This window comes from Nerophis ophidion, linkage group LG15, assembly GCF_033978795.1.
Source record: "Nerophis ophidion isolate RoL-2023_Sa linkage group LG15, RoL_Noph_v1.0, whole genome shotgun sequence".
Lineage (NCBI taxonomy): Eukaryota > Metazoa > Chordata > Actinopteri > Syngnathiformes > Syngnathidae > Nerophis > Nerophis ophidion.
Window position 1 is genome coordinate 44,923,251 of NC_084625.1, and position 26,519 is coordinate 44,949,769.

The 26,519-nt window shown below is 40.1% G+C and overlaps 1 protein-coding gene across 1 annotated transcript; it reads right to left on the reverse strand.

The window, feature by feature from the left end:
* Positions 1–901: 901 nt before the first annotated feature.
* ncapg2 (non-SMC condensin II complex, subunit G2) lies at positions 902–25,060 on the reverse strand. The gene is made up of 27 exons (XM_061922234.1): positions 24,934–25,060; positions 24,606–24,714; positions 19,173–19,331; positions 18,976–19,090; positions 18,743–18,900; positions 16,129–16,257; positions 14,286–14,380; positions 14,063–14,219; positions 13,853–13,945; positions 13,654–13,779; positions 13,405–13,584; positions 13,176–13,328; positions 12,667–12,889; positions 12,498–12,589; positions 9,296–9,460; positions 9,078–9,148; positions 8,860–9,016; positions 8,609–8,782; positions 8,431–8,541; positions 8,212–8,361; positions 7,042–7,141; positions 5,670–5,869; positions 4,999–5,133; positions 4,822–4,925; positions 1,516–1,610; positions 1,366–1,453; positions 902–1,298 (listed from the first exon to the last, which is right to left on the reverse strand). The coding sequence occupies exons 2-27, from the start codon at positions 24,681–24,683 to the stop codon at positions 1,250–1,252; spliced, it is 3,357 nt and encodes a 1,118-aa protein (XP_061778218.1). The 5' UTR covers positions 24,684–24,714; positions 24,934–25,060; the 3' UTR covers positions 902–1,249.
* Between the last annotated feature and the right edge of the window lie 1,459 nt (positions 25,061–26,519).

Consider the following 26,519-nt stretch of genomic DNA (forward strand, 5'->3'; position numbering starts at 1 on the left):
TTGACCCATCACCCTTGATCATGCCCTGGGAGGTGAGGGGAGCAGTGAGCAGTAGCGGTGGCCGCACCCAGGATTCAGTTTTGGTGATTTAACCCCCGATTCCAATCCCTGATGCTGAGTGCCTAGCAGGGAGGCAATTGGTCCCATTTTTATAATCTTTGGTATGACTTGGCTAGGGTTTGAACTCACAACCTACCGATCTCAGGGTGGACTTCTTTGTCTTACTGTGGCCCAAAATAAAACACACACATTCTGGAAATATTACAATAAAAATACTGGCATCGCTAAAGTTTAGGTCCATGAAGGAAAGAAAAAAGTGAATGACTATTTGTAACTGAATACATAAGCGTAAAAATGTTTTTTCTTTAGTATTCTTTTTTTTAAATTAATTTAACATTTATGACAACCTTTTTTCCAAAACACAATATAGAAAGTGAGATATAACAGGATGACGCAAGCAATTATAATTTTTGGGAAAACGCTTACAAAAAAGTGGGACCCCAAAAATGTGCTGTGTGACCTCATTTTTATCACCTTGATTATTAAGGATTATTCAGTATTGGGAGATGGGGTCTGGTGCAGGTCTGCACACTCCCGAGTGCTTTTCTAGTTAGGTTTTGGGATGGCATAGCTCGGTTAGTAGAGTGGCCGTGCCAGCAACTCGAGGGTTGTAGGTTCGATTCCCGCTTCTGCCATCCTAGTCACTGCCGTTGTGTCCTTGGGCAAGACACTTTACCCACCTGCTCCCAGTACCACCCACACTGGTTTAAATGTAACTTAGATATTGGGTTTCACTATTTAAAAGCGCTTTGAGTCACTCGAGAAAAGCGCTTTATAAATATAATTCACTTCACTTCACTTTGTGGCCATCACGAAACGAAATGTGGAAAAGCAGCAACTATGTCTTTGCAAAGACCATCAAGTTTAATAATATAGCCTTTCAATTTATAAAATGCTCATATTTTTATTTTATTTGGTTACATATTATCACACGGAAGCCATGATGCCACAAAAGCTTTTATGTAAAAAATGTCTTGAATGTTTTTAATGGCTGTGTTAATGTTCATTTTTCTTAAGATATCATGCGACAATACCTGTTTGGCCATTATGTATAATATTTACAGTATATATATTGATATGATGCTGAGAGTTTTGTGATGTAAGGGGGTGAGAGTTTCCTTTTACTGTGCTGTTCATCACGTTCTTGCTTTTGGAAACACCAAATAGATTTTTGCAACACCGAAGATGATCAATTCAGCATTTCATTCAGAGTCTTTGCAGCAGCTTCTTGAATGAGCCTGAGAAGAGAAGGACAAAGCTGACGCATAGCAAATTAAAAAAAAGATCTTAATGGGCGTGGCCTACCTGTGGACGTCGCCGCTGTCGGCGTGCACGTGGAGCTGCTGTTGAACATGCGCCGCCGCAGTCTTTAAGCATGTCTTGGACTGTCCCGCTGCAGCAATGATAGAAATACTTCAGCATCAACTCATTTTAGACACATGAAGAAGCACTCACCGCCTCTGAGGACCGCCAGGACATTAACTACGGCAACCAGTTCGCTCGGACTGCTGAAGACATCCAGGGACGAGACCACCTCCCCCAAAAATGCCCTGAAGGCAAAAAACAAAGCTGCTTAGTTTCTGTAAGTCAGTATGTCTAAGAAAACAAATGATCAGCTTTTTAAAATATGTTTAAAGACCTTAATCAGATGATGTTTGACTGTTTAATAGGGATGTAACTGTTTAGAAGGTACCGCGGTTTCAAAATCTTCACAATAACGCCAGGACGTGTGACCAGTGTTGGTAATAACGGCGTTATTTAATACCGCTTATTCCCTTTTGGGGTCGCGGGGGGTGCTGGCGCCTATCTCAGCTACAATTGGGCGGAAGGCGCATACAGATAGACAGACAACATTCACACTCAAATTCACACACTAGGGCCAATTTAGTGTTGCCAATCAACCTATCCCCTGGTGCATATCTTTGGAAGTGGGAGGAAGCTGGAGTACCCGGAGGGAACCCACGCATTCACGGGGAGAACATGCAAACTCCACACAGAAAGATCCCGAGCTCGGGATTGAACCCGGGACTACTCAGGACCTTCGTATTGTGAGGCAGACGCACTAACTAACTAATTATATATATATATATATATATATATATATATATATATATATATATATATATATATATATATATATATATATATATATATATATATATATATATAGAGCTTCACAGTGGCAGAGGGGTTAGTGCCCTATATATATATATACACACACACACACACACAATATATATATATATATACACACACATATGTGTATGGATATATGTATATATGTATATATGTATATATATATATATATATATATATAAAATCACTTTTCATCAAACATATATAAACGTTTTTGCCCTAGGGGAAACTGGGAAACACACAGCAAACTGACAAAGGTTAACCTATTATTACGATAACAATCTACAAGGTTAATTAGTTGGCTTCTCTTTCTTACCCTCCATTTATCTGCTTTCTTTTGTAATTGAAGTTATCTTTACATATATGTATTGTTGCATTTGAAACAACTGTATTGTTGATAATAGAGGTAATTATTTTTATTCATTCATTATCAATAGTGCTATTTGTATTGCTCCATTTGTAGTGTAATAATGTTCATTGTCATTTCTGTATTTCTAATATTTTTTTCACTTACTGGTTCTCTGCTATCACTTTCACCATCATGTTTGTACAGATCCTATTTTCTGTTGTCTCTCCGTCTTATCCCCCTCTTGTCCGGCCCGGCTGCGCCAAATAATAATATAAATCTATTTAATAAAGTCTGCGATGAGGTGGCGAGTTGCCAGGGGGGGACCCCGCCTTCCGCCCGATTGTAGCTGAGATAGGCGCCAGCGCTACCCGCAACCCCGAAAGGGAATAAGCGGTAGAAAAAGGATGGATGGATATTTAATAAAGTCAAACACAAATAAGGCAACAAGAGAAGTATCCCACACTTTACTTTTGTAAAGTAAAGTGTGGGATATATCTGTAGATGCCGACATGGGCATCTACATCAACAATATGATTTGCCTAAGTAGCTTGACAGGACAAAAAAAAGGGTAATAACTGCGTTATGAGTTCCAAGCACACCTGTGAAGTGAAAACCATTTCAGGTGAATACCTCTTGAAGCTCGTCTAGAGAATGCCAAGAGTGTGCAAATCAGTAAATCAGAGCAAAGGGTGGCTATTTTGAAGAAACTAGAATATAAAACATGTTTGCTGTTATTTCACCTTTTTTGTTAAGTACATAACTCCACATGCGTTAATTCATAGTTTTGATGCCTTCAGTGACAATCTACGATGTAAATAGTCATGAAAATAAAGACAATGCATTGAATGAGGTGTGTCCAAACTTTTGGCCTGTACAGTATATCACAATAATATTGTACAATAATATTTAACAGTGACATTTTGATATTGTTACATCCCGACTGTTTAAGGATTACACAACTGTATTGTGATTGTAAATTAATTTTACATGTATACACTTTACAGAATCATCAGGGGTTTTTTTTCTACACATGCGCCTGACAGTTTACTTAAACAACATTAAATTCACACCTGCTCAGTGGCTTTCTGGTTAGAGTGTCTGCCCTGAGATCGGTTGGTTGTGAGTTCAAACCCCTGCCCAGTCATACCAAAGACAGGGTTTCCTTCAGCTTTTTGTTGTTAAGGCTGCTGCCTTAACAACAAAGAGCCATTGCCTAGACGAAAGTCTTAAAAGTATTTTTTTTTGTCCTGTAAATTAAGCATGATGACTTGAGCATATGTCAGCATGTGGCCCCACTTTTAACTCTTTTTCAAACGCTTATTTACAGTAAGTCATTAAATTGACTTACTCATGATTTTGTCTTAGTACGTCAATATTTACTAGGTCAAAAATAATGACATACTTGGTATCTCAGGTAACTAGGACTGTTTTGAGTTTTGTTCTTACTGTACGGAAAAAATATCAAGATACAGTATATATCGTATATTGCCACTCAGCATACGGAGTGGAAACACAACCAAAAATTGTAGGCTTCTTCACGCAACGAAGCCAGCTTACTTCACCACAGTCTGTAGTTTATTGCTTCCCCCAGGCTGTGGTGAGATGGGGATGTGATGGTGGCGACAGGCCAAATTACACTCTTCCTTACACCCATCAGCCCCTTACCCATCCGCCCCCTTTCCCCTGGAGAGACACCACCTTAACTAACAAATTTTCTGGGGGAAACACCGCAAAGACTATAAAAATGGGACCCATTACCTCCCTGCTTGGCACTCAGCATCAAGAGTTGGAAATGGGCGTTAAATCACCAAAAATGATTCACGGGCGTGGTTAACTGCTCCCGTCACCTCCCAGGGGGTGAACAAGGGGATGGGTCAAATGCAGAGAACACATTTCAACACACCTAGTGTGTGTGACAATCATTGGTACTTTCAACTTTAACAAGACCTCCAACCAACAGGAGTATGTGTGAAATATAAAAGCCTTTTGATAAGACAGACCTTTTGAGAAAAACACCTGTAAGCATTCGTGCTGTGTAGAAGCATGTCAAACCGCCATATCGTAACAACAAAACTTAAAATGTTTCAAATTGGGTGAAAAGATAAGTATTGGATGGTTGGGGTTACAGTTTAACCAATTCCACATACACAGCTATTCCTATGCTTCTGTTTCTGGGTCAGTCAGTCAGTCAGCTTCCTTCTCACTCAGGTTCTGTCAGTCAGTCTCTTTGATGGTCAGTTTATATATTCGTCAGCCCTTTTCTTACTATCGTTTACCTTGTGACCGGAGATGACTTCAGGATGACGGACAGCAGGACAGCTGACAGAGGCGGCATGTCCTCAACCTTCTCCAGGATCATGAACTCTTCTGGGTTTGTTATCTGAACAAAAAGCGGTGTCCATCATCTCCTAAATTTGAGCAAGACAAACAAGCGTCATGCAAGCCATGCTCACCTTTTGGAGGGCGTGTCTGGTCTCAACAACGATGAGAGCAAAAAGGGTGGAGAAGATCCCTCTGAGGGGAGCCGACGTGCAGGCTTGAGCCACCCCCAGGAAGTCAGTCAGCCCGGGAACAGCCAACTGACACAGCTAAGAAAGAGCAGAAACAAAAGAGCAGAGACAACAATGAACAAGCCAAACAAGCAGTGTCCAAAATCTGCAGCTCAATATATATATTGCCATACATATTAGAACACTACAATAAAGGTTTAGCAGCACATTAAAAATAACATTTAGCATATGTTGATCATGCAGTATTGAACACATTTGATTAACCAATTTTATTTTGTAACCCAAAAAGCAGAAAAACAAACTGTAAAAGCATACTATTTGTTCAGTAAGTGATCAAATTAGAGCGATAGTCTAAAGTATATATAGTAATTATAAATTATTGGTTATGTATGGAAAAAGTCTATTTTGTTGTTTTTGTTTATTTGCAAAGTAAAAACCATAACATTTGTACATATTTTGATAAATCGTTTTCCTGTTTTTATCACAGATGTTCTAATAAATTTGGTAAGTACGGTACTGTTGGTCTTCAGTTTTCTGCACGCACTCCTCTGTGGAAAAGGTTTGAACATCCATGCAATAAACAATCAACACTTTACAAAGTAGCTTATGAGTACCTGTTTGCCCTCCTCTGGTTCCTTCTTGAGTCTGCGAGCCAAGAGTTCTATTATCTTCTGGAATATGTTTGCTACCACACCTAGACACACGGTGGCAGCATCTTCATCTCCCTCTGCATGTCTGTTGTCTTCTAGGACCACACTGTCCATCACTTCCTTCAAAAACGGCAGCACAGACGGGATACACAAGTAGCCCGTATCTGCCGAGTAAAAAACGTTTAAGTTTTCAGCTTTGCTATCGGTGCTTCAAACATTCAGGATAATACCTTGACTCCTTACATCACAGATACAGAAATTAATTGATGCGGTACATTTAAACCCAAGAAGTGAACTAATGATCAATAATTGCTGTGACGAGGGAATTAGGATTAACTATTATCTCTGCTTCTTCCTACTTCTTTTCGGACAGGTTGACATGTGCGAGTGTAAACATGTAATGTGCCAGCTCTGTTAAAAATGTTTGACATAAACTAAACCAGTGTTTTTCAACCACTGTGCCGCGGCACACTAGTGTGCCCTGAGATACAGTCTGGTGTCCCGTGGGAGATTATCTAATTTCACCTATTTGGGGTAAAAAACATTTTTTGCAAACCAGTAATTGTAGTCTGCAAATGATGTGTTGTTGAGTGTCGGTGCTGTCTAGAGCTCGGCAGCGTAACCGTGTAATACTTTTCCATATCAGTAGGTGGAAGCCAGTAGCTAATTGCTTTGAAGATGTTGGAAACAGCGGGAGGTAAAAGGGTGTCTAATGCTTAAACAAAAAATAAAGAAAAGGTGAGTGCCCCTAAGAAAGGCATTTATGCTTAGGGAAGGCTATACAGAACAAAACTAGAACTGAACTGGCTACAATGTAAACAAAAACAGTATGCTGGACGACAGCAAAGACTTACTGTGGAGCAAAGATGCCGTCCACAATGTACATCCGAACATGACATAACAATCGACAATGTCCCCACAAAGAAGGATAAAAACATAGGAGATGCGGGAAATATCGCACAAAGGAAGACCTGAAACTGCTACAGTAAAATACCAAAAAAAGAGAAAAAGCCACTAAAATTGGGGCGCAAGACAAAAACTAAAACACTACACACAGGAAAACAACAAAAAACTCCAAATAAGTCACGGCGTGATGTGACAGGTGGTGACAGTACACCTACTTTGAGACAAGAGCTATATTGATGCATGCTTGGTTATGGTTTGAATTCATATCCAACAATTACGACAACGACTTTTTACTGTCAAATGAGTTTTGTTGTTTAATTGATTTCTGCTGGTGGTGTGCCTCTGGATATTGTCAATGCAAAAAATGTACTTTGGCTCTAAGAAGGTTGAAAATCACTGAGCTAAACCATTACCAGATTCAAACAGTCACCTGAGAGCAGTACCAGCAAGCAGAGTTGCAGAATTTTACTTTGGAGGGTGTCGTCAGCCAAACCAACCAGCACCACATCTTTGCAAACAGACAGGAAGTTCTGATGGAAGAAAAATTATTAGATTAGTTCACATCCACAAGTGGCCCATTAGAGCTGTTGAATTTCTACAGTTTCATTTTTTTGATGGCAGGGTCCATTGTCTTTGGGGCTGCGTCTTGTGCATTTTGTTGTTTCCTCTTTATGACGAGAGTGAGTCCATAGAGCGCTGAATGGCTGACTGAATGATTGTGTTTGATTTAATGTGAACAATTGAATTAGTCTTATGTGACAAAACTCAATTTATTGTTAACATGTGAAGCTGGTGAACACGGAAAAAATCCATAACTTAGCCGCAACATTGTATAAAAAGCAGGGTTCAAAGCGTGGGAAAAATTAGTGGCTTACATTCTGGAAATGTGACAAAACTCTATTGTCGGCATGGGAAGTTGGTGAACCCGGAAAATCCATAATTTAGCCGCAGCATTGTATAAATTTTAGCGCAAGAATCAAAGCGTGGGAAAAAGTAGTGGCTTACTGTCCGGAAATGTGACGAAACTCAATTAATTGTCGGCATGGAAAATTTGTGAACCCGAAAAAAACAATTTAGCCGCAGCATTGTATAAATTTTAGCGCAAGGTTCAAATCGTGGGAAAAAAGTAGTGGTACGGTCTGAAAATTACAGTACACAGGTTTCCCATTCATCTCTGTGAACAAATAAAACAAAACTTTACACTTGTAATAATCTTTATTCCTTTTTTAATACACATTATGACTAATATGAGTGTGTAAATGAGTAGAAAATGAGGTAAACTACATATTAATTAGCAAAAAGCCCTTTACTACCATCTGCTGCCAGTTTATGAGTCTTTTTCTACCCTAAATACTAATTACTCTGACTAACACAGTGCACAACAAGTTGATGATTTAGGAATAACATTTTATTCATGCATTTTTTGTATTAACTTTCAAAATTAATCAAACGGGCCCTGAGCAGGTTGATTTTGTTTGACATCACGTTTTCAATCATTTTCAATGCAGGAAAATCCATTTCCCTCTTTTTAAGAACGCATATGAACCCTATCAATGATTATGACTCTTATAAACTAGTTAGGCAGAATGTCCACGCTCACCTCAGATATCTCTATTGCTAATGGTGTCATTGTCTGGGCATCCTCATCAGTATCTCCTTGACGACCTTTGGCCAGAAAGGGCAGCACCTTCTCGGCCACCCACGAAGCCGTGTGCTCCAAAGACAGCAGGTACTCGCGGCCGTCTGACAACTAGGGGACGATACATTATTTTTTACAAAAGATAACTTCTTTGCAGGCTCAGACAACAAGCAGACTCACATCGTGTTGCATGTGCGCGCTGAGGCGGCCGTGAATGGTGAAGGCTTTTAAAGCCACACTTGAGGGGTGTGCAGCATCAGAGGCGCAACTGAGGTGAGAATAAAGCACCGCCTGAAGAGAAGAATGCTAACATGAGAAATGGTTTAATCTGAGAAAAAGTGGACTGCTAACAACTCACCTTCCAGTTTCCTAGAACTGTATGGAGCTGACTGAGTGGACCCCGACTCAGAGCCAGGACTTTGTCACGTGTGGACGAGTGTATTAGTAGGTACTCCAGGTAGGCAAGTGCCAAATCGGGTTTGGTCTCCACCGTCTCCAAGATCCGCACCTTCTGACCACCATTTACCATTCCCTAAGGAGTGACGGGAAAAAAAAGACATCAAAGAGTGTTCAGGACTAAGTTTGTTGTTGCAGTGACGACCGACTGACCTCTTGCTTGTCGGGCAGGGCTTCAGCAAGCCAGTCAGTGATGAGCTCCAGGAGGCTTGCAGCTTTGCCCCACATGCACATGCAGTCCAGTAGCATGCTGTATTGCAAGGGCGTGGCTTCAGAGTTCATCTTCCTCAGACGAGACAGCACACCACAGCTAGGAGTGACAAAGAAAGGCCAGTGAAATTGCCAAGACAGAAAGACAGACTCGCGCTCACCTGAATGTTGGAACTTGATTGGCGGGCAGGAGAGAGGCCATCTGAATGAGAGGAGCTGTGCACCGTTCATCCTGAACAACACAAATACAATCAAGTTAGTTCATTTTAGATAGGTCAGGTAAGGCTAATTTAAGCAGCAATAACAATAACATTTACTTTAATTGAACCCGTCAATGGAGAATAAGTGTCTGAAAATAATAATGTAAGGGTGGTAATACCTCAAAGATGTTAAAGTACTTGCTCATGACACTGCCAAACTTGGTGTAGGTGAACTTCTGAGCCTCCTTGTTGTGTTTCAGGGTGTTGTTGATGCTCCTCCACAGGATGGCCACCACCTCCAGCAGACTGGCCATCATGTCTTTGGTCAGAGGTGACCCCTCAGCCTGTGGACACCAAAACAAATCTACGTTTTTCCCCTGACTAAATGTGGAGGATCTCTGCTGCAGATACAAAATGAACAACTAATACAAGAGTGACATGGCTCATCAGTCCAAATTATTATTGAACCCTCTGGCTGCTGTCCAACACGGACTTGATAAAAGCTTTCCTCCAGGGTCTAAAATCAAAGTGTCTTAATGAGGGGAGTCAAGCGTGCTTCCCTGTGGATTTTTAACCGTGACTGTCATAATCAGTGCGCACACAACCGTAATATATATTATATATATATATATATATATATATACACACACACACACACACACACACAGTGTTTCCCACAGGTCAGGCATTTATTTGTGGTGGTGTGGTCGGGCGGCTGGCGGATTGGGGCGGTGGCAGCGGCGGCGATAACCAAGAAGAACACGGAGTTGGAATATAATTTCAACACTTTATGTACATATTTATATAATGTTTACATATTTATATAATATGTAACTACAAGCTCCATTCACAGACAGAGTCCCATTGCTTATATGAGCGGTAGAGCGAGTCAAAAGCCGAAAATAAATAAATAATAATAATAATATATTTTTATTTATTTATTTGTGGCGGCCGTAATTCTTTCGTGGCGGGCCGCCACAAATAAATGAATGTGTGGGAAACCCTGATATATATATATATATATATATATATATATATATATACACATATTTATATATATACACACACACATATATATATATACACACACACACACATAAAGTATATATATATATATATATATATATATATATATATACACACACACACAGTGGGGAAAAAAAGTATTTAGTCGGCCACCGATTGTGCAAGTTCTCCCACTTAAAATGATGACAGAGGTCTGTAATTTTCATCATAGGTACACTTCAACTGTGAGAGACAGAATGTGAAAAATAAAATCCAGGAATTCACATTTGTAGGAATTTTAAATAATTTATTTGTAAATTACGGTGGAAAATAAGTATTTGGCCAATAGCAAACATTCTACTCAATACTTCGTAATATAACCTTTGCTGGCAATAACAGAGGTCAAACGATTACTATAGGTCTTTACCAGGTTTGCAAACACAGTAGCTGGTATTTTGGCACATTCATCTATGCAGATCTTCGAGAGCAGTGATGTTTTGGGGCTGTCGCCGAACAACACGGACTTTCAACTCCCTCCACATATTTTCTATGGGGTTGAGGTCTGGAGACTGGCTAGGCCACTCCAGGACTTTCAAATGCTACTTACGGAGCCACTCCTTCGTTGCCCGGGCGGTGTGTTTGGGATCAATGTAATGCTGGAAGACCCAGCCACGTTTCATCTTCAAAACTCACACTGATGGAAGGTTTTAGCTCAAAATCTCACAATAAATGGCCCCATTCATTCTTTCCTTAACACAGATCAGTCAACCTGTCCCCTTAGCAGAAAAACAGCCCCAAAGCATGATGTTCCCACCCCCATGCTTCACAGTAGGTATAGTGTTCTTGGGATGCAACTCAGTATTCTTCTTCCTCCAAACACGACGAGTTGAGTTTATACCAAAAAGTTCTATTTTGGTGTCATCTGACCACATGACATTCTCCCAATCCTCTGTTGTATCATCCATGTGCTCTCTGGCAAACTTCAGACGGGCCTGGACATGCACTGGCTTAAACAGGGGGACACGTCTGGCACTGCAGGATTTTATTCCCTGTCGGCGTAGTGTGTTACTGATGGTAACTTTTGTTACTTTGGTCCCAGCTCTCTGCAGGTCATTCACCAGGTCCCCCCGTGTGGTTCTGGGATTTTTGCTCACCGTTCTCATGATCATTTTGACCCCACGGGATGTGATCTTGTGCGGAGCCCCAGATCGAGGGAGATTATCAGTGGTCTTGTATGTCTTACGTTTTCTGATAATTGCTCCCAAGGTTGATTTTTTCACACCAAGCTGCTTGCCTATTGTAGATTCACTCTTCCCAGTCTGGTGCAGGTCTACAATTATTTTCCTGGTGTCCTTCGACAGCTCTTCGGTCTTGACCATAGTGGAGTTTGGAGTCTGACTGTTTGAGGCTGTGGACAGGTGTCTTTTATACAGATAAGTTCAAACAGGTGCCATTAATACAGGTAACGAGTGGAAGACAGAAGACCTTCTTAAAGAAGAAGTTACAGATCTGCGAGAGCCAGAGATCTTCCTTGTTTGAAGTGTCCAAATACTTATTCTCCACCATAATTTACAAATAAATTATTTGAAATTCCTAAAATGTGAATTCCTGGATTTTTTTTCCACATTCTGTCTTTCACAGTTGAAGTGTACCTATGATGAAAATTACAGACCTCTGTCATCATTTTAGGTGGGAGAACTTCCACAATCGGTGGCTGACTAAATACTTTTTAGCCCCACTGTGTGTATATATACAGTATATATGTCTTGATTGGATTATCCAGAGAATAGTGCTCGATACCGTGGTAGAGCGCAATATGTATGTGTGGGAAAAATCACAAGACTACTTCATCTCTACAGAACTGTTTCATGAGGGGTTCCCTCAATCATCAGGAGATTTTAATGTAAGCATTCACATACAATATATAATAAACCGTTTCTCCTTTAAGCTATTCTTAAAAGAGAAACGGTTTATTATACATCATCAAGACCTGTCATCCCTCAACAAGCGCAGTGAAATCATAACAACATGCCGTCACAGACAAACACCTCCTAGGTAACACAAGAGCCAATCACCACGCCCCTACGCCTGCCTGTACCCACCCACTCTGTGCCCTATATAAACCATTGTATGTGAATGCTTCCATTAAAATCTCCTGATGATTGAGGGAACCCCTCATGAAACAGTTCTGTAGAGATGAAGTAGTCTTGTGATTTTTTTCCCCACACACATACATACACACACACATATATGTATATATGTATGTATGTATATATATATATATATATATTATATATATATGATATATGTGTGTGTGTGTGCACCTGAAGCAATCATATTACAGTCTGCATGTATAGGGAAATATTTTTTTCTCACGATGCTGTTCTCCTTGTTGCTGTCGTCGATGTTGCTGCATTCCGCTTGGATGCAGCTGTTCAGCACGCGGCGGATGGCCAGCATTAATTTTACTGTTGGAGAGAGACCAAAACAAGACGTAAATCTTGAATACTAAAACATGAGGCGTTCAACTGAACAGCATCCTTACTTATATTTGTGGGGGCGGTGTGTCTGAAGGCGTACTGGTAGAATTTTCGGGCAGCCGCAGGGTTCATCTGTATGAGGGTGATGCACCTGCTGCACCACTCCCGCTCCGAATCGTTGACGGGGAAAAATGATTTGAAAAGCAGATCGACGACACGCTTGGACACAGACTGGGAGTCCAAAGACAGGCGGGCGAGCAGGTGTTCCATGTTGCACACGTCCCAGAACTGGTGATTGATGCAGGAGGGGAGAGATAAGCAAAATTATGTCTTCAATCAGCAGACTGGTGGGGATGCAACTTTTTTTGGACACTGACTGGACATTTCATTAGGTACACCTGTACAATGAATCCAGTACAAGAGCCATATTACATCTCGTTGTCATTGAGAGGTATTCAATACACATGGTTTACTATGGCAGTTGTAGTTTGCACTACATTACTTAGTAGCTTGTAGATTATTGTGAGTATTTAATGTCGTTGCCAGTGAGCGTTTACAGAGAGAGTTCAAGCACCTTGGCCGCACGCACGGCTTTGACCTTGATAAGCATGTCGAGGAAAGCTATTCGCACTTTCTCCGACTTGTCATGGAGGCTGTATTTCAGTGTGGGCAGCAGCTTCTCCAGCAGCGGATGGCTGAGCGGGTTGTCCAGGACGATGCTGAGACACTGCGGGACATCACGTTATTAGCAAAAGACATGACATCTGAAGACATCTCACTACGTGTGGCGAGTGGAAGTGCACCTTAAAGACGCAGCAACGAACATCGGGGGAGCTGATGTCAGATGCCAGCTCTGAGACCAGCTTCTTCAGGAAGTCAGCGATGATGGCTGGGGGCAGCAGCTCCCAGCACTTGGCGAGGATATTACAGACGCCCAGAGTCGCGTTGGCGCGTACGCTGGGATGAGGGTCATCAAGAAGATCCTAAAAAAGGTGAAAAACTGGCACGTTAGGATGATACCAACACAGTAGACGGGCACGTAACACTCTCACCATCGCTATGTCCAGCTGCTTTTGAATGGCCGCATTGATGTTATCAATGTTTTGATCAGGGTCATGGATGGGGAACGCCGAGGTGAAAAGGAAAGTGGCGTTGGCGCGAACTTCAAAGTTAGGAGCCTGATGATGCAAAAGTTGCAGGCTTTTGACTCGGGTGGTGCTCAGGTAAACCAAACAAAAGGATGATACATACACAGAGGGCTTTCCATAGAATGGGCTTGTACAGGTCATTGAGCATCTTCTCCACTTGGGGGCAGGCTTTTCTCATGTGGAAGTAGCTCACAATCTGCAATGAGATGAAAAAACAGCATAGAGAGCAGGTATCCAGGCCCCAGGATCATAGTAGCTTACATTAAAGACCTTTCATGATTTATGTTCAAGTTAATTATGATGACAATGCTACCTGTCTGACTTTGCCATGGACAGGAGAGGTTCTGTGCAGCAAAATGGCACAGTGCATGAGATCTTGTATGCATACATTCTCCATCTTCTCCAGGAAGTCTCCGCTGGCCTTCTTCCAGGCCCGAAAGTAGATCTCTGTGATGTGTGACACTTTGCTCCTGGGATAAAACACAGCCACAGTCAGGACAGGATAGGTAAGGATAAGGTGCAAAAATGTCTCTTACTTGCTGAAAAACTCGAGATGATTTTTGACAGTGTTGTGAATGAGACCGATGAAGTCGATGTTCCAGCTGAAGAGGAACACCAGGAAGCGCTTGCCCTGCAACAACACACACACAGTTGATGAACACGGCGATAAATGCAAATACTAAGTAAGCACCAGTGTTACCCATACATATATATTGCTTGGATTTTACTGACATCACGTCAGGCTCATGTCCCGTCCATTGAATATGCGTGGTGGTCAAGCTCGTTCTGTTCTTAATGGGTACAGGGCGCCATTTAGCCTTTCTCAAAGAAAAAATGTCCTGTGCTTTTGTTGTTTTCGGCTGTACGAATCGTTCAAATCGCGTAAAGGATAACCGTTACTTCAGAGTTCCTTGGGAGGAAATTAAAAAGGGCGGAAGTGTGCAAGATTTTACAAAACGACAAGAAAGGCAGCACAAACTCCAGTCCAAAGAAGCAGAGCCAAAATATGCACAAGTTTTCAGTGATCATTTCATCAATGTTCTGTTAGATCATACTTGAAATGTTTATTATTTACCATCAAGTATTTTTCTTGATATTTCTTGCATTTCTCAAACACGTGTTTTGAACGGCCGCATCAACTTCAGGGGATTTTGATAAAATCCCTTGAAGTTGAGCAGGGAAACCTGCGAAACAAGCTTGTAGGGATGAAATAGCCTCTGTGTTTTTACCTCAGCGCCTATTATTTGCGTACTATTGACTTATTTGCGCACTATTAAAAAAGTGAGGCATCGAAAACTCGGCCACCGAAGACCTTTATCACCGAACACAGCGCGGCCGAAACTCCCCTGGACGCCACAAATTTGTGAAATATTAGACAGACAATGTGTGTGGGGCATTATAGCTCGGTTGGTAGAGCGGCCCTGCCAGCAACCTGAGGGTAGCAGGTTCGATCCCCGCTTCCGCCATCCTAGTCAATGCCGTTGTGTCCTTGGGCAAGACACTTTACCCACCTGCTCCCAGTGCCACCCACACTGGTTTAAATGTAACTTACATATATTGGGTTTCACTATGTAAAGTGCTTTGAGTCACTAGAGAAAAAGCGCTATATAAATATAACTCACTTCACTTCACAATTATGTGGACTAGGGCCAGAAGAGAGAGATAAGCAAAAGATTGTCAAATTTAAATCTCGATTTCAAATTCTCACGTTTATAAAAGTATTATAATTGAAAAAAACGATTACATACTTTCAAATTTCTGAGCTTGAAGTCTGTTTTTGTGTTTTTAACAGCCTCAAGTCGTCTCCAAACCCGAGAAGAACAAAAGAACACTACCCTCCCTTCACATTAACAGCGCTGCACAGCAGCCGGTCTGACTGGGCTAAAAAAAAGTATCTTTTACAATAGAGCTGTGAATACTTGGGCACTGCACGATTCAATTTGTTTCTTTGGGGTAACAATTAGATTCAAGAATCGATTCCAAACGATGCTCAATTGTACGTGATAAGAATAAGAAAAACTAGTTAAAATAGTGTTGATATTATTACACTGTCAATAGCATTCAAGGCAATAACCTACTGTTATTGACCTGCCAGTAACACAGCCAATGGTGGGTTGAGTTTTTCCTTGCCCTAATGTGGGATCTGAACCCAGGATGTCGTTGTGGCTTGTGCAGACCTTTGAGACACTTGTGATTTAGGGCTATATAAATAAACACTGATTGATTGATTGGTACAAACTAGAAAAAAACGTCATTAAGCACACCCCTCTCCTGCCCACTACTGCCTCTACCCCAACTCCACCTTGCCTGACCCTTTTCTCCGCCGCAACCCAATGTCTCAAGTACATCGCAGGTCGGTGGAAAACACAGAGAACTCACATTATCACTTCCGATGAAGGCAGGACTGTGGAAACACTGAAGCAGCTGGTCGATGAGCTGCTTGTTTGAAGCGTAGTCCACATCCAACAGCACCTTGTGGAGACTCCAGACTCTTTGGATTTCAGAACTCTAATAGGAAGGTCATAAAAATAGAGAACAGATGAGTAAACATTTTTTAAAAAGTTAGGCACACGTTGCATGCCGGCCCAATCACATAATATCTACGGCTTTTCACACACAAGTGAATGCAAGGCCATATACAGCCACAAATGGGTCACACTGAGGGTGGCCGTATAAACAACTTTAACACGGTTACAAATATGCGCCACACTGCAAACCCACACCAAACAATAATGACAAACACATTTCAGGAGAACATCTGCACCGTAACACAACAGAACAAATACCTAGAACCCCTTGCAGCACTAACTCTTCCAGGTTGCTACAATATACACCCCCAGATACCCCTACACCTCCCAACCCAGCCCACCTCAACTTCTTTGTGCTCTCTCAGGGGGAGCAGGTCCCAAATTCAAAGCTGCTGTTTTGAGGCATGTAAAAAAGATAATGCACTTTGTGACTTCAATAATAAATATGGCAGTGCCATGTTGGCATTTTTTTCCATAAACTGAGTTGAATTATTTGGAAAACCTTGTTACATTGTGTAATGCAGGGGTGCCCATTACGTCGATCGCGATCGACTGGTCGATCTCGGAGGGTGTGTCAGTCGATCTCAAGCCAGGCATTAAAAAATAGACATAAAAATGAGCAATCATCAATCATACCAAGACTTCACTTTCGTCAGTTGTTTGACATTCTCGGCACCCGAGGATCTTGTGAGATGACGCTGGCTGCTGCAAGCTCATATTTAAGAAAAAAATCACTAACAGGGCGGACGCAGAGAAACACATTTTATTTCTAGAGACTCCGTACCTACTGTCAAAACTCTAAAGACCGACTGCACAGTTCCTGTCTTCACCATAAAAGACCTGTTTCATCCTGCCTGTGCTAACAAAATAAGAGTCTCAGAAAGCTAGCGTGCACAAGCTAGCAAGCTACGGAGTTTGATGCCAATGTATTTCTCCCCCGCCCTCAGCGACCGCTTTCTCACTTGCTTGCCCACCCGCACACTCACTGACGTCACTCACCTGCTGCCAGACACATATGCTACTCTCATAACAAAGTGTTTAAAAACGAGTATGCAAGTTGGACAAATGAGATGCCAAATCCAACCACTTTCATGTGGTATTGGACAGAAAGGAGGACTTTTTTTTTCCTCCATTTGAAAATGCGGACGTTATCAGCACCACTGTCTAATTCCAATCAATGCAAGTCATCAGAATCAAATACACCAACTTATATTCTTGTCTTCATGAAAGAAAGGTATCTATGTGTGTTAAACATGCTTGTATTATCATTAAACACCATTAACTTGTTAACAAAAATGTCTCTTTCATAAATAAATAAATATAAATTATAAATAGGAATGAGGTAGATCTCCTCGACTTGGTCAATTGAAAAGTGGCTCGCCTGCAGAAAAAGTGTGAGCGCCCCTGGTGTAATGCATCCAGCGGGGCATCACAACAAAATGACGCATAATAATGTGTTAATTACACGACTGTGTAAATCGGTATCGGTTGATATAGGCAATAAAGAGTTGGACAATATCGGAATATCGGCAAAAAAAATGCATTATCGGACATCTGTAGTTATTAATCCATTCTAAAGTGGTCTGTATTGAAACTTAAATAAAGTGCATCCGGAGATCATTCACAACCTTCACATGTTATGTTACAGCCTTATTCCAAAATGTAAAAAAAAAAGTATTTGTTCTAAAATTTTGCAGAAACTACCTCATAATGACAATGTGAAGTTTTTTTTTTTTTAATTTTGCAAATGTATTAAACATTTTTTTTCTTTAAATCACATGCACATAGGTTTTCACAGCTTTCGCTTAATAATTTGCTAATGCACCTTTGGCAGCGATTACAGCCTGAAGTCTTTATTCACCTATACAAAAGGTGTAAAAAGTTTGCTGCTTCATTCTGCTGCCATTTTTACGATAATATAGCATACTAGCATATCTCTTGTTAGGTGCGTATACGCGTTCCACACTGGTGTAACTTTTTGTTCCATGCAGGTAGTGCTGAAAAGACCTTACCAACATAATGTCTGTTTATAGTCGGTGAGGACACTATTAAATATTGGTGATGGTTGTACCCCTGGTCGATAGTAAAACCGGTTGATTGTTCCATCCCTACTTCCTAACCGCGTTGGACATTATGTTGACATCTCTGGACTGATAACTAACACTGCGAGACGTAATTCTTAAGAGGATTTGTGCTCAGTATTTCAAGCTCAGGGCTGCACTGACTGAATGACAACGTACACACAATGTTTGACTGAACGATAAACGGTACAGTGCACAAAGACAGAGACCTATTTTGGTTGAAGACTGAACCTTACAAAAACTGACACGCCGCTGGATGTACGACAAACAAATGTATAATCAAAGTGCAGACACAATCATGTTTACATAATATCAATTCTGGATGCAGAATTTTGGACTGAATTGGATTAAATATAATTCTAATTGTGCATATCAAATACAGACCACTTTATCCAAAACAAAGCTCTTCTGGAGCGAGATGATGAAAGCAGTGTGGCCAAACATCTCCTTGTCCCGCAGGCCTTTCTTCCACCAGGCCTCGCACAGCGTTAGAATGTGGTGCGGCACATGGGCCGCCGACACCGGAAGAGACAGCAGAAGATCTGTGCAGGGGATTCAGGGATTACTCCTTTTTAAGAACCTTTTTATCTTGAAGAGAAATTGGCCAGCACACCCACTTTGAAGCTGGTGGGCAATGTCGAGGAGGCTGCTGTAGGCATCGCCATCTTGCAGGACGTTCAATGACACGCTGGCCACAAGCGTGATGCCGTCCACCACATCCATTACGAGTTTCTGGAGGAACAAGAGAAGCACAACATGACAAAGATGCAGCAGCAAATGGGTCATTAAAAAGTTGAGGTCCGAATAAACTCACGCCGCCCGCATCCTTTCCATCCTCCTCCCAGCGCTCGGGAGGGACATCCGACAGGACAACCTGAAGAAGGGAGGCCAGATTCCCCCACAGAGATGCTCTCTGCTTCCTGGACATCTCCTGCACCACCTCCTCTGCATCGAAAGGGTCTGCTTTGTCCTTCTGCTCAGGAGAAGGACACTTGTGATTATTTGTTCACAAACAAAAACAACTATATTAGGTGGACATGGCTTTTTTGTGTGAAGTGAATTATATTTACCAAACCCAAACCCCAGAAGTTGGCACGTTGTGTCAATGGTAAATAAAAACAGAAAATAATGATTTGCAAATCCCTTTCAAATTATATTCTATTGCAGTGGTTCTCAACCTTTTTTCAGTGATGTACCCCCTGTGAACATTTTTTTAATTAAAGTACCCCCTAATCAGAGCAAAGCATTTTTGGTTGAAAAAAAGAGATACAGAAGTAAAATACAGCACTATGTCATCCATCCATCCATCCATCCATTTCTACCGCTTATTCCCTTTTGGGGTCGCGGGGGACGCTGGCGCCTATCTCAGCTACAATCGGGCGGAAGGCGGGGTACACCCTGGACAAGTCGCCACCTCATCGCAGGGCCAACACAGATAGACAGACAACATTCACACACTAGAGCCAATTTAGTGTTGCCAATCAACCTATCCCCAGGTGCATGTCTTTGGAGGTGGGAGGAAGCCGGAGTACCCGGAGGGAACCCACGCATTCACGGGGAGAACATGCAAACTCCACACAGAAAGATCCCGAGCCTGGATTTGAACCCAGGACTGCAGGACCTTCGTATTGTGAGGCAGACGCACTAACCCCTCTGCCACCGGGAAGCCCAGCACTATGTCATCAGTTTCTGATTTATTAAATTGTATAACAGTGCAAAATATTGGTCATTTGTAGTGATCTTTATTGAACTATTTGGAAACAAAGATATAAAGAATAACTAAAAACTTGTTGAAAAATAAACAAGTGATTCAATTATCAATAAAGATTTCTACACATAGAAGTAATCATCAACTTAAAGTGCCCTCTTTGGGGATTGTAATAGAGATCCATCTGGATTCATCAACTTAATTCTAAACACTTCTTCACAAAAAAATAAATCTTTAACATCAATATTTATGGAACATGTCCACAAAAAATTTAGATGTCAACACTGAATATTGCATTTTTGCATTTCTTTTCACAGTCAATGAACTTATATTCATATTTTGTTGAAGTATTATTGAATAAATATATTTAAAAAGGATTTTTGAATTGTTGCTATTTTTAGAATATTAAAAAAAAAATCTCACGTACCCCTTGGCATACCTTCAAGTACCCCCAGGGGTACGCGTACCCCTATTTGAGAACCACTGTTCTATTGAATAGACTGCAAAAACAAGATAATTGTAACATTTGAACTGGAAAACTTTTGTTATTTTTTGCAAATATTAGCTCATTTGGAATTTGATGCCTGCAAAATGTTTTAAAAAAGCTGTCACAATTAACAAAAAAGACTGAGAAACTTGAGGACTGATCATCAAGCACTTATTTGGAACATCCCACAGGTGAACAGGCTAATTGGGAACAGGTGGGTGCCACAATTGGGTGTAAAAGCAGCTTCCATGAAATGCTCAGTGCTTCACAAACAAGGACGGGGCGAGGGTCACCACTTTGTGAACAAATGCGTGAGCAAATTGTCCAACAGTTTAAGAACAACATTTCTCAACGAGCTATTGCAAGGAATTTAGGGATTTCTCCATCTACAGTCCGTAATATAATCAAAACGTTCAAAGAATCTGTAGCAATCACTGCACGTCAGCAATGATATTATGGACCTTCGATCCCTCAGGCGGTACTGCATCAAAAAAACGACATCAGTGTGTAAAGGATATCGACACATGGGCTCAGGAACATTTCAGAAAACCACTGTCAGTAACTACAGTTGGTCGCTACATCTGTAAGAGCAAGTTAAAACTCTAATATGCAAAGCAACGGAGAATAACAACGGGGACCCCAGACTGTTGAACTTAAGCTGTACATCAAGCAAGAATGGGAAATAATTCTACCGGAAAAGCTTCAAAAGTTGGTCTCTTCAGTTCCCAAATGTTTACTGAGTGTTGTTAAAAGGAAAGGCCAAGTAACACAGTGGTAAAAATGACCTTGTGCCAACATTTTTACAATGTGTTGCTGCCATTGAATTCTAAGTCAATGATTATTTTCCCCCAAAAATTAAGTTTCTTAGTTCGAACATTAAACATCTTGTCTTTGCAGTCTATTCAATTGAATACAAGTTGAAAAAGGATTTCCAAATCATTGTATTCTTTTTTTATTAACGAATTACACAACGTGCCAACTTCACCGGCTTTGGATTTTGTATATAGCTCTTTTCTCGAGTGATTTGAAGTGCTTTACATAGTGAAACGCATTATCTAAGTTACATATAAAATGTAACTTAGATAATGTAAAATGTCTTGCCCAAGGACACAACGGCAGTGACAAGGATGGCGGAAGCGGGGATCGAACCTGGAACCCTGAAGTCTTCCACATCTTTATTCCCGCACATGATTACCATGAATTGATTAATGTGGACCCTGACTTAAACATTTTGTAAAACTTATTCGGGTGTTACCATTTAGTGGTCAATTGTACGGAATATGTACTGAACTGTGCAATCTACTAACAAAGGTTTCAATCAATCAATCAATCTTAGTGACATCATGCACCAAACTGCAGTAATATCTTGTTTTAAAGGCCTACTGAAACCCACTACTACCGACCACGCAGTCTGATAGTTTATATATCAATGATGAAATATTAACATTGCAACACATGCCAATACGGCCTTTTTAGTTTACTAAATTGCAATTTTAAATTTCCCGGGAGTTTTTTCTTGAAAACATCTCATAATGATGATGTGTACGCTTGACGTCACGGGCTGTTAGGAAATATGAGCGCTGCGCACACACACAGCTAAAAGTCGTCTGCTTGAACCGCATAATTACACAGTATTTTGGAGATCTGTGTTGCTGAATCTTTTGCAATTTGTTCAATTAATATTGGAGAAGTCAAAGTAGAAAAATGGAGTTGGGAAGCTTTAGCCTTTAGCCACACAAACACACGGTGATTCCTTGTTTAAAATTCACAGAGGTGAAACTTTACTATGGATCACAGCGAACATGGATCCCAACCGAATGTCAACTAGCAGGTTTCGGTGAGAAAATTGTGGTAAAAAGTTGCTTCTTACCAGAGATCAGCTGAGCTTGTGCCGCCCATAGCTGCCGTCTACTCCCCTGAGACACTGCGCGTCAACACCCGGCCGTGGACACACACCTCCGACTATAAGGTACTGTTAAACTCACTAAAACACTAGCAACACAATAGAAAGATAAGGGATTTCCCAGAATTATCCTAGTAAATGTGTCTAAAAACATCTGAATCCGTCCCAATGCAATTGCGTTTTTTTTTTTTTTTAACTTTTATTTTTTTTCTAGTCCGTCGCTATCAATATCTTCAAACAAGAATCTTTCATCCTCACTCAAATTAATGGGGAAATTGTTGTTTTCTCGGTCCGAATAGCACTTTTTGTTGGAGGCTCCCATTAAAAACAATGGGAAGATGTGAGGAGCCATCAACTTCCGGTAGAGGCAAGACTTTTCTGTTAGCATCGAAAGTTGCGAACTTTATCGTGGATGTTCTCTACTAAATCCTTTCAGCAAAAATATGGCAATATCGCGAAATGATCAAGTATGACACATAGAATGGACCTGCTATCCCCGTTTAAATAAGAAAATATCATTTCAGTAGGCCTTTAAATTGTCTCTGAAAATCTTGCACTTTCTGTTTTGGAAATGAAATAAACGTTTGTGCCACTGCTTAATAACTGTTTAACCTTTGTCTTGTGTTAGGGTGGGCACCGACCCGTTTTAGTTTTTAAATGCATAAAAACACCACATACATTTATTTTTTTGCATCAAAGCTTTTTGACTTTGTCAGGAACCTCTTTGTCAACAAAATAAAACATTTTAATTTTTTTCACAAAATTATAAAATGCTCTGGTAGAAATTATGCCCTTGGTGTTGTTAGGGTCGGTTTCGACCCGGTTATAAAAATAAGATGATAAAGCAATGATAAGAGCCAAAACTGAACACACAGCCAGCTCCTCTCCCAAACATGTGAGCTTTAGTGGATTCTCATTTTACCTTATTATCCTGTATAAAAACAAACAAAAGACGGACACTAAAAGTGGCACTTTTTGCCACTCTGATTTTGTTTTTTTATTAGTTTTTGAACTAGTAATCTATTTCTCTTGGTTTCATTTGCTTGATTGGTTGTTTGTTTGATGTTGGATTTCTGTTGCTGAAGAAAATACTTTTTAGCCTTTTTCTTGAAGTAAATATATATGGGTCGAAATTGACCCGTAACACCATATATGTTACTATAGTTAAAATTCTTAAAATGAAAAAATAAACAAACCCCTTTAATTTAAGAGATGTATTCTAATACCCCTTAGTAATAGTTAGGTAACACAACAACCTTTTTTTTCTCTTTTTTTTTTTTTCTCTTGGCCTCAGTCTGCACCAGCACTCCAGGGCCTAGGCTAAGACCGATTTTTTAATTTTATTTTAATCTTCTATTTTTTTCTTCCCCCCCCCCCCCCCCCCCCCCTTGTTTACCTGTATGTCATCTTTTTTGTAAGGGGCGCTGGAAGCCGGCAGACCCGTCAGCGATCCTGTTCTGTCCCCCTGTAATGTTTGTCTGATCTTGAATGGGATTGTGCTGAAAATTGTAATTTTCCTGAAGGAACTCTCCTGAAGGAATAAATAAAGTACTATCCATCTATCTATCTTTTTTTATTTATATGATTCTCTTGAGGTTCGTTTTACCATTTTTAAAAATTGAAATTGAGGGGTATACTGACAAAATAAGGCCCAATGGCCCAAACCAAAAATATTAAAACCAATATTTTCAAGGATAAGGAAGCCTAACAAGGTAACCAAGAGATGAGAAACAAATTGGATGATAGGTAATTGTTTTTAGTGTATTTTACAGCTGATTTAAAACATGGGTCAAAACCGACCCGTTAACATAAGAGATGGTAACAGAAAGCTAACACAAGAGGAAGGTTAATAAATACACTTTTGGTCAATTGACTTAATTGTGATTTCCTTCTCTGCATGAGAGTTTAAAAGTAGCATATATTAATGCAGTATGAAGAAGAATGATTTAATGTAGACACATAGAATCATCATACTGCTGTGATTATATGCATCAAATGTTCATTCAATGATAAAATATCGAGATATATATCGTGTATCTGGCATGGCCCAGAAATATTGAGGTATTAATAAAAGGTAATATCGCCCAGTCCTAAAATAAGTTAACTAGTTGTTAGAAGAAGTTAGAAAAGTGTTTTCTTTGGCACTTACATGACGCTTGATGAACTGAAGGAAGTCCTCCACATTGTCTTTTGTGGCAGCTTCAACAAACGCACCAATCTTTGACATCAGGTGGCTTTAAAGTCGGCCGCACAACGGTCTATAAAAGTGGTAAAAAGAACCAAAAAACGCATTTTTACTTGTAGACCAAGAGGCAAACCTTACAGTGGTAAAAAGATGAAAACAAACATGGCGGTCGGCACGCCGTTAAAGGTTCATTTCCTAACGCAAACTCTTCTTGGACTAACTATATCCACTCAAAAATGTGTCTTATGGTCACCATAGAGGACCACAAGTTAAAATAAGTGTAGTTTGTTACCTTATTTACTAGTAATTTGATGAAGTCTTCGGCGACCGTTGACAGCAGTCCATGCCCAAAGCGAACCCGCGCAAAATTTTGTACGGACGCGCTCGCCTACGTCATCACGTACTGCGTCAAAATGTGACGTAACTTGCAGTACTCCTTAACTGCCGCTTGATGGAGACATATTCCTTGGTATGATTGACATTTTTGCAACGCTAAAAAAAAACAGTGTATACAGTGCCAGGGGTCACCAACGCGATGCGATATTTTTTTATTTTAAAAACCAATACAATATATGTACAAAAAATATACATTTGGGCCTCCACTCAGGCTTGATACCGGGGACCCCAAAGGGTTTTGGTCCAAAAAATATTAAAAAATGTGTCATTATTCAGTATTATTATGTTTATTATTATTCAAGGTTAAAATCCCTAGATCAGGGGTCACCAAGGCGGTGCCCGCGGGCACCAGGTAGCCCGTAAGGACCAGATGAGTCGCCCGCTGGCCTGTTCTAAAAATAGCTCAAATAGCAGCACTTACCAGTGAGCTGCCTCTATTTTTCAAATTTTATTTATTTACTAGCAAGCTGGTCTCACTTTGCTCGTCATTTTTAATTCTAAGAGAGACAAAACTTAAATAGAAATTGACAATCCAAGAAAATATTTTAAATACTCGGTCTTCACTTGTTGAAATAAATTCTCTTATTTTTTTTACTTTGCTTCTTATAACTTTCAGAAAGACAATTTTAGAGGAAAAAATACAGCCTTAAAAAATATTTTAGGATTTTTTTTAATACATATACCTTTTTACCTTTTAAATTCCTTCCTCTTCTTTCCTGACAATTTAAATCAATGTTCAAATATTTTTTTTTTTATTGTAAAGAATAATAAATACATTATAATTTAATTCTTCCTTTTAGCTTCTGTTTTTTGACGAAGAATATTTGTGAAATATTTCTTCAAACTTATGATTAAAATAAATAAAAAATTATTCTGAAAAATTTAGAAAATCTGTAATTCACATTTAAATCTTATTTCAAAGTCTTTTAAAATTTTTGTTCTGGAAAATCTTGATGAAATAATGATTTGTCTTTGTTAGAAATATAGCTTCGTCCAATTTGTTATATATTCTAGCAAAGTGCAGATTAAATTTTAACCTATTCAAAACATGTCATCAGATTCTAAAATTAATCTTAATCTACGACTTGTCCAGGGTGTACGCCGCCTTCCGCCCAATTGTAGCTGAGATAGGCGCCAGCGCCCCCTGCGAACCCAAAAGGGAATAAGCGGTAGAAAATGGATGGATGGATGGATGGAAGAAAAATTACTAATGATGTTCCATAAATTATTTTTTTTATTTTTTTATTTTTTGCCCTTTTGTGGGTTCTTCCGAGGATGTCGTAGTCGTAATGATTTGTGCAGTCCTTTGAGACATTTGTGATTTGGGGCTATATAAATAAACATTGATTGATTGATTCGAATTAGCTAGTTTTTCTCTTCATTTTTTTCGGTTGAATTTTGAATTTTAAAGAGTCGAATTTGAAGATAAACTATGTTTCAAAATGTAATTTGAATTTGTTTCGTGTTTTCTCATCTTTTAAA

Excerpts from the sequence above, each read along its gene's own strand:
- ncapg2 (XM_061922234.1), bottom strand. The coding sequence starts at position 24,683 with ATGTCAAAGATTGGTGCGTTTGTTGAAGCTGCCACAAAAGACAATGTG. Across the intron at positions 13,780-13,852 it reads TTCTATGGAAAGCCCTCTGT|GCTCCTAACTTTGAAGTTCG; the intron begins GTATGTATCATC and ends TTGCATCATCAG. Across the intron at positions 13,585-13,653 it reads AGCAGCTGGACATAGCGATG|GATCTTCTTGATGACCCTCA; the intron begins GTGAGAGTGTTA and ends CACCTTTTTTAG.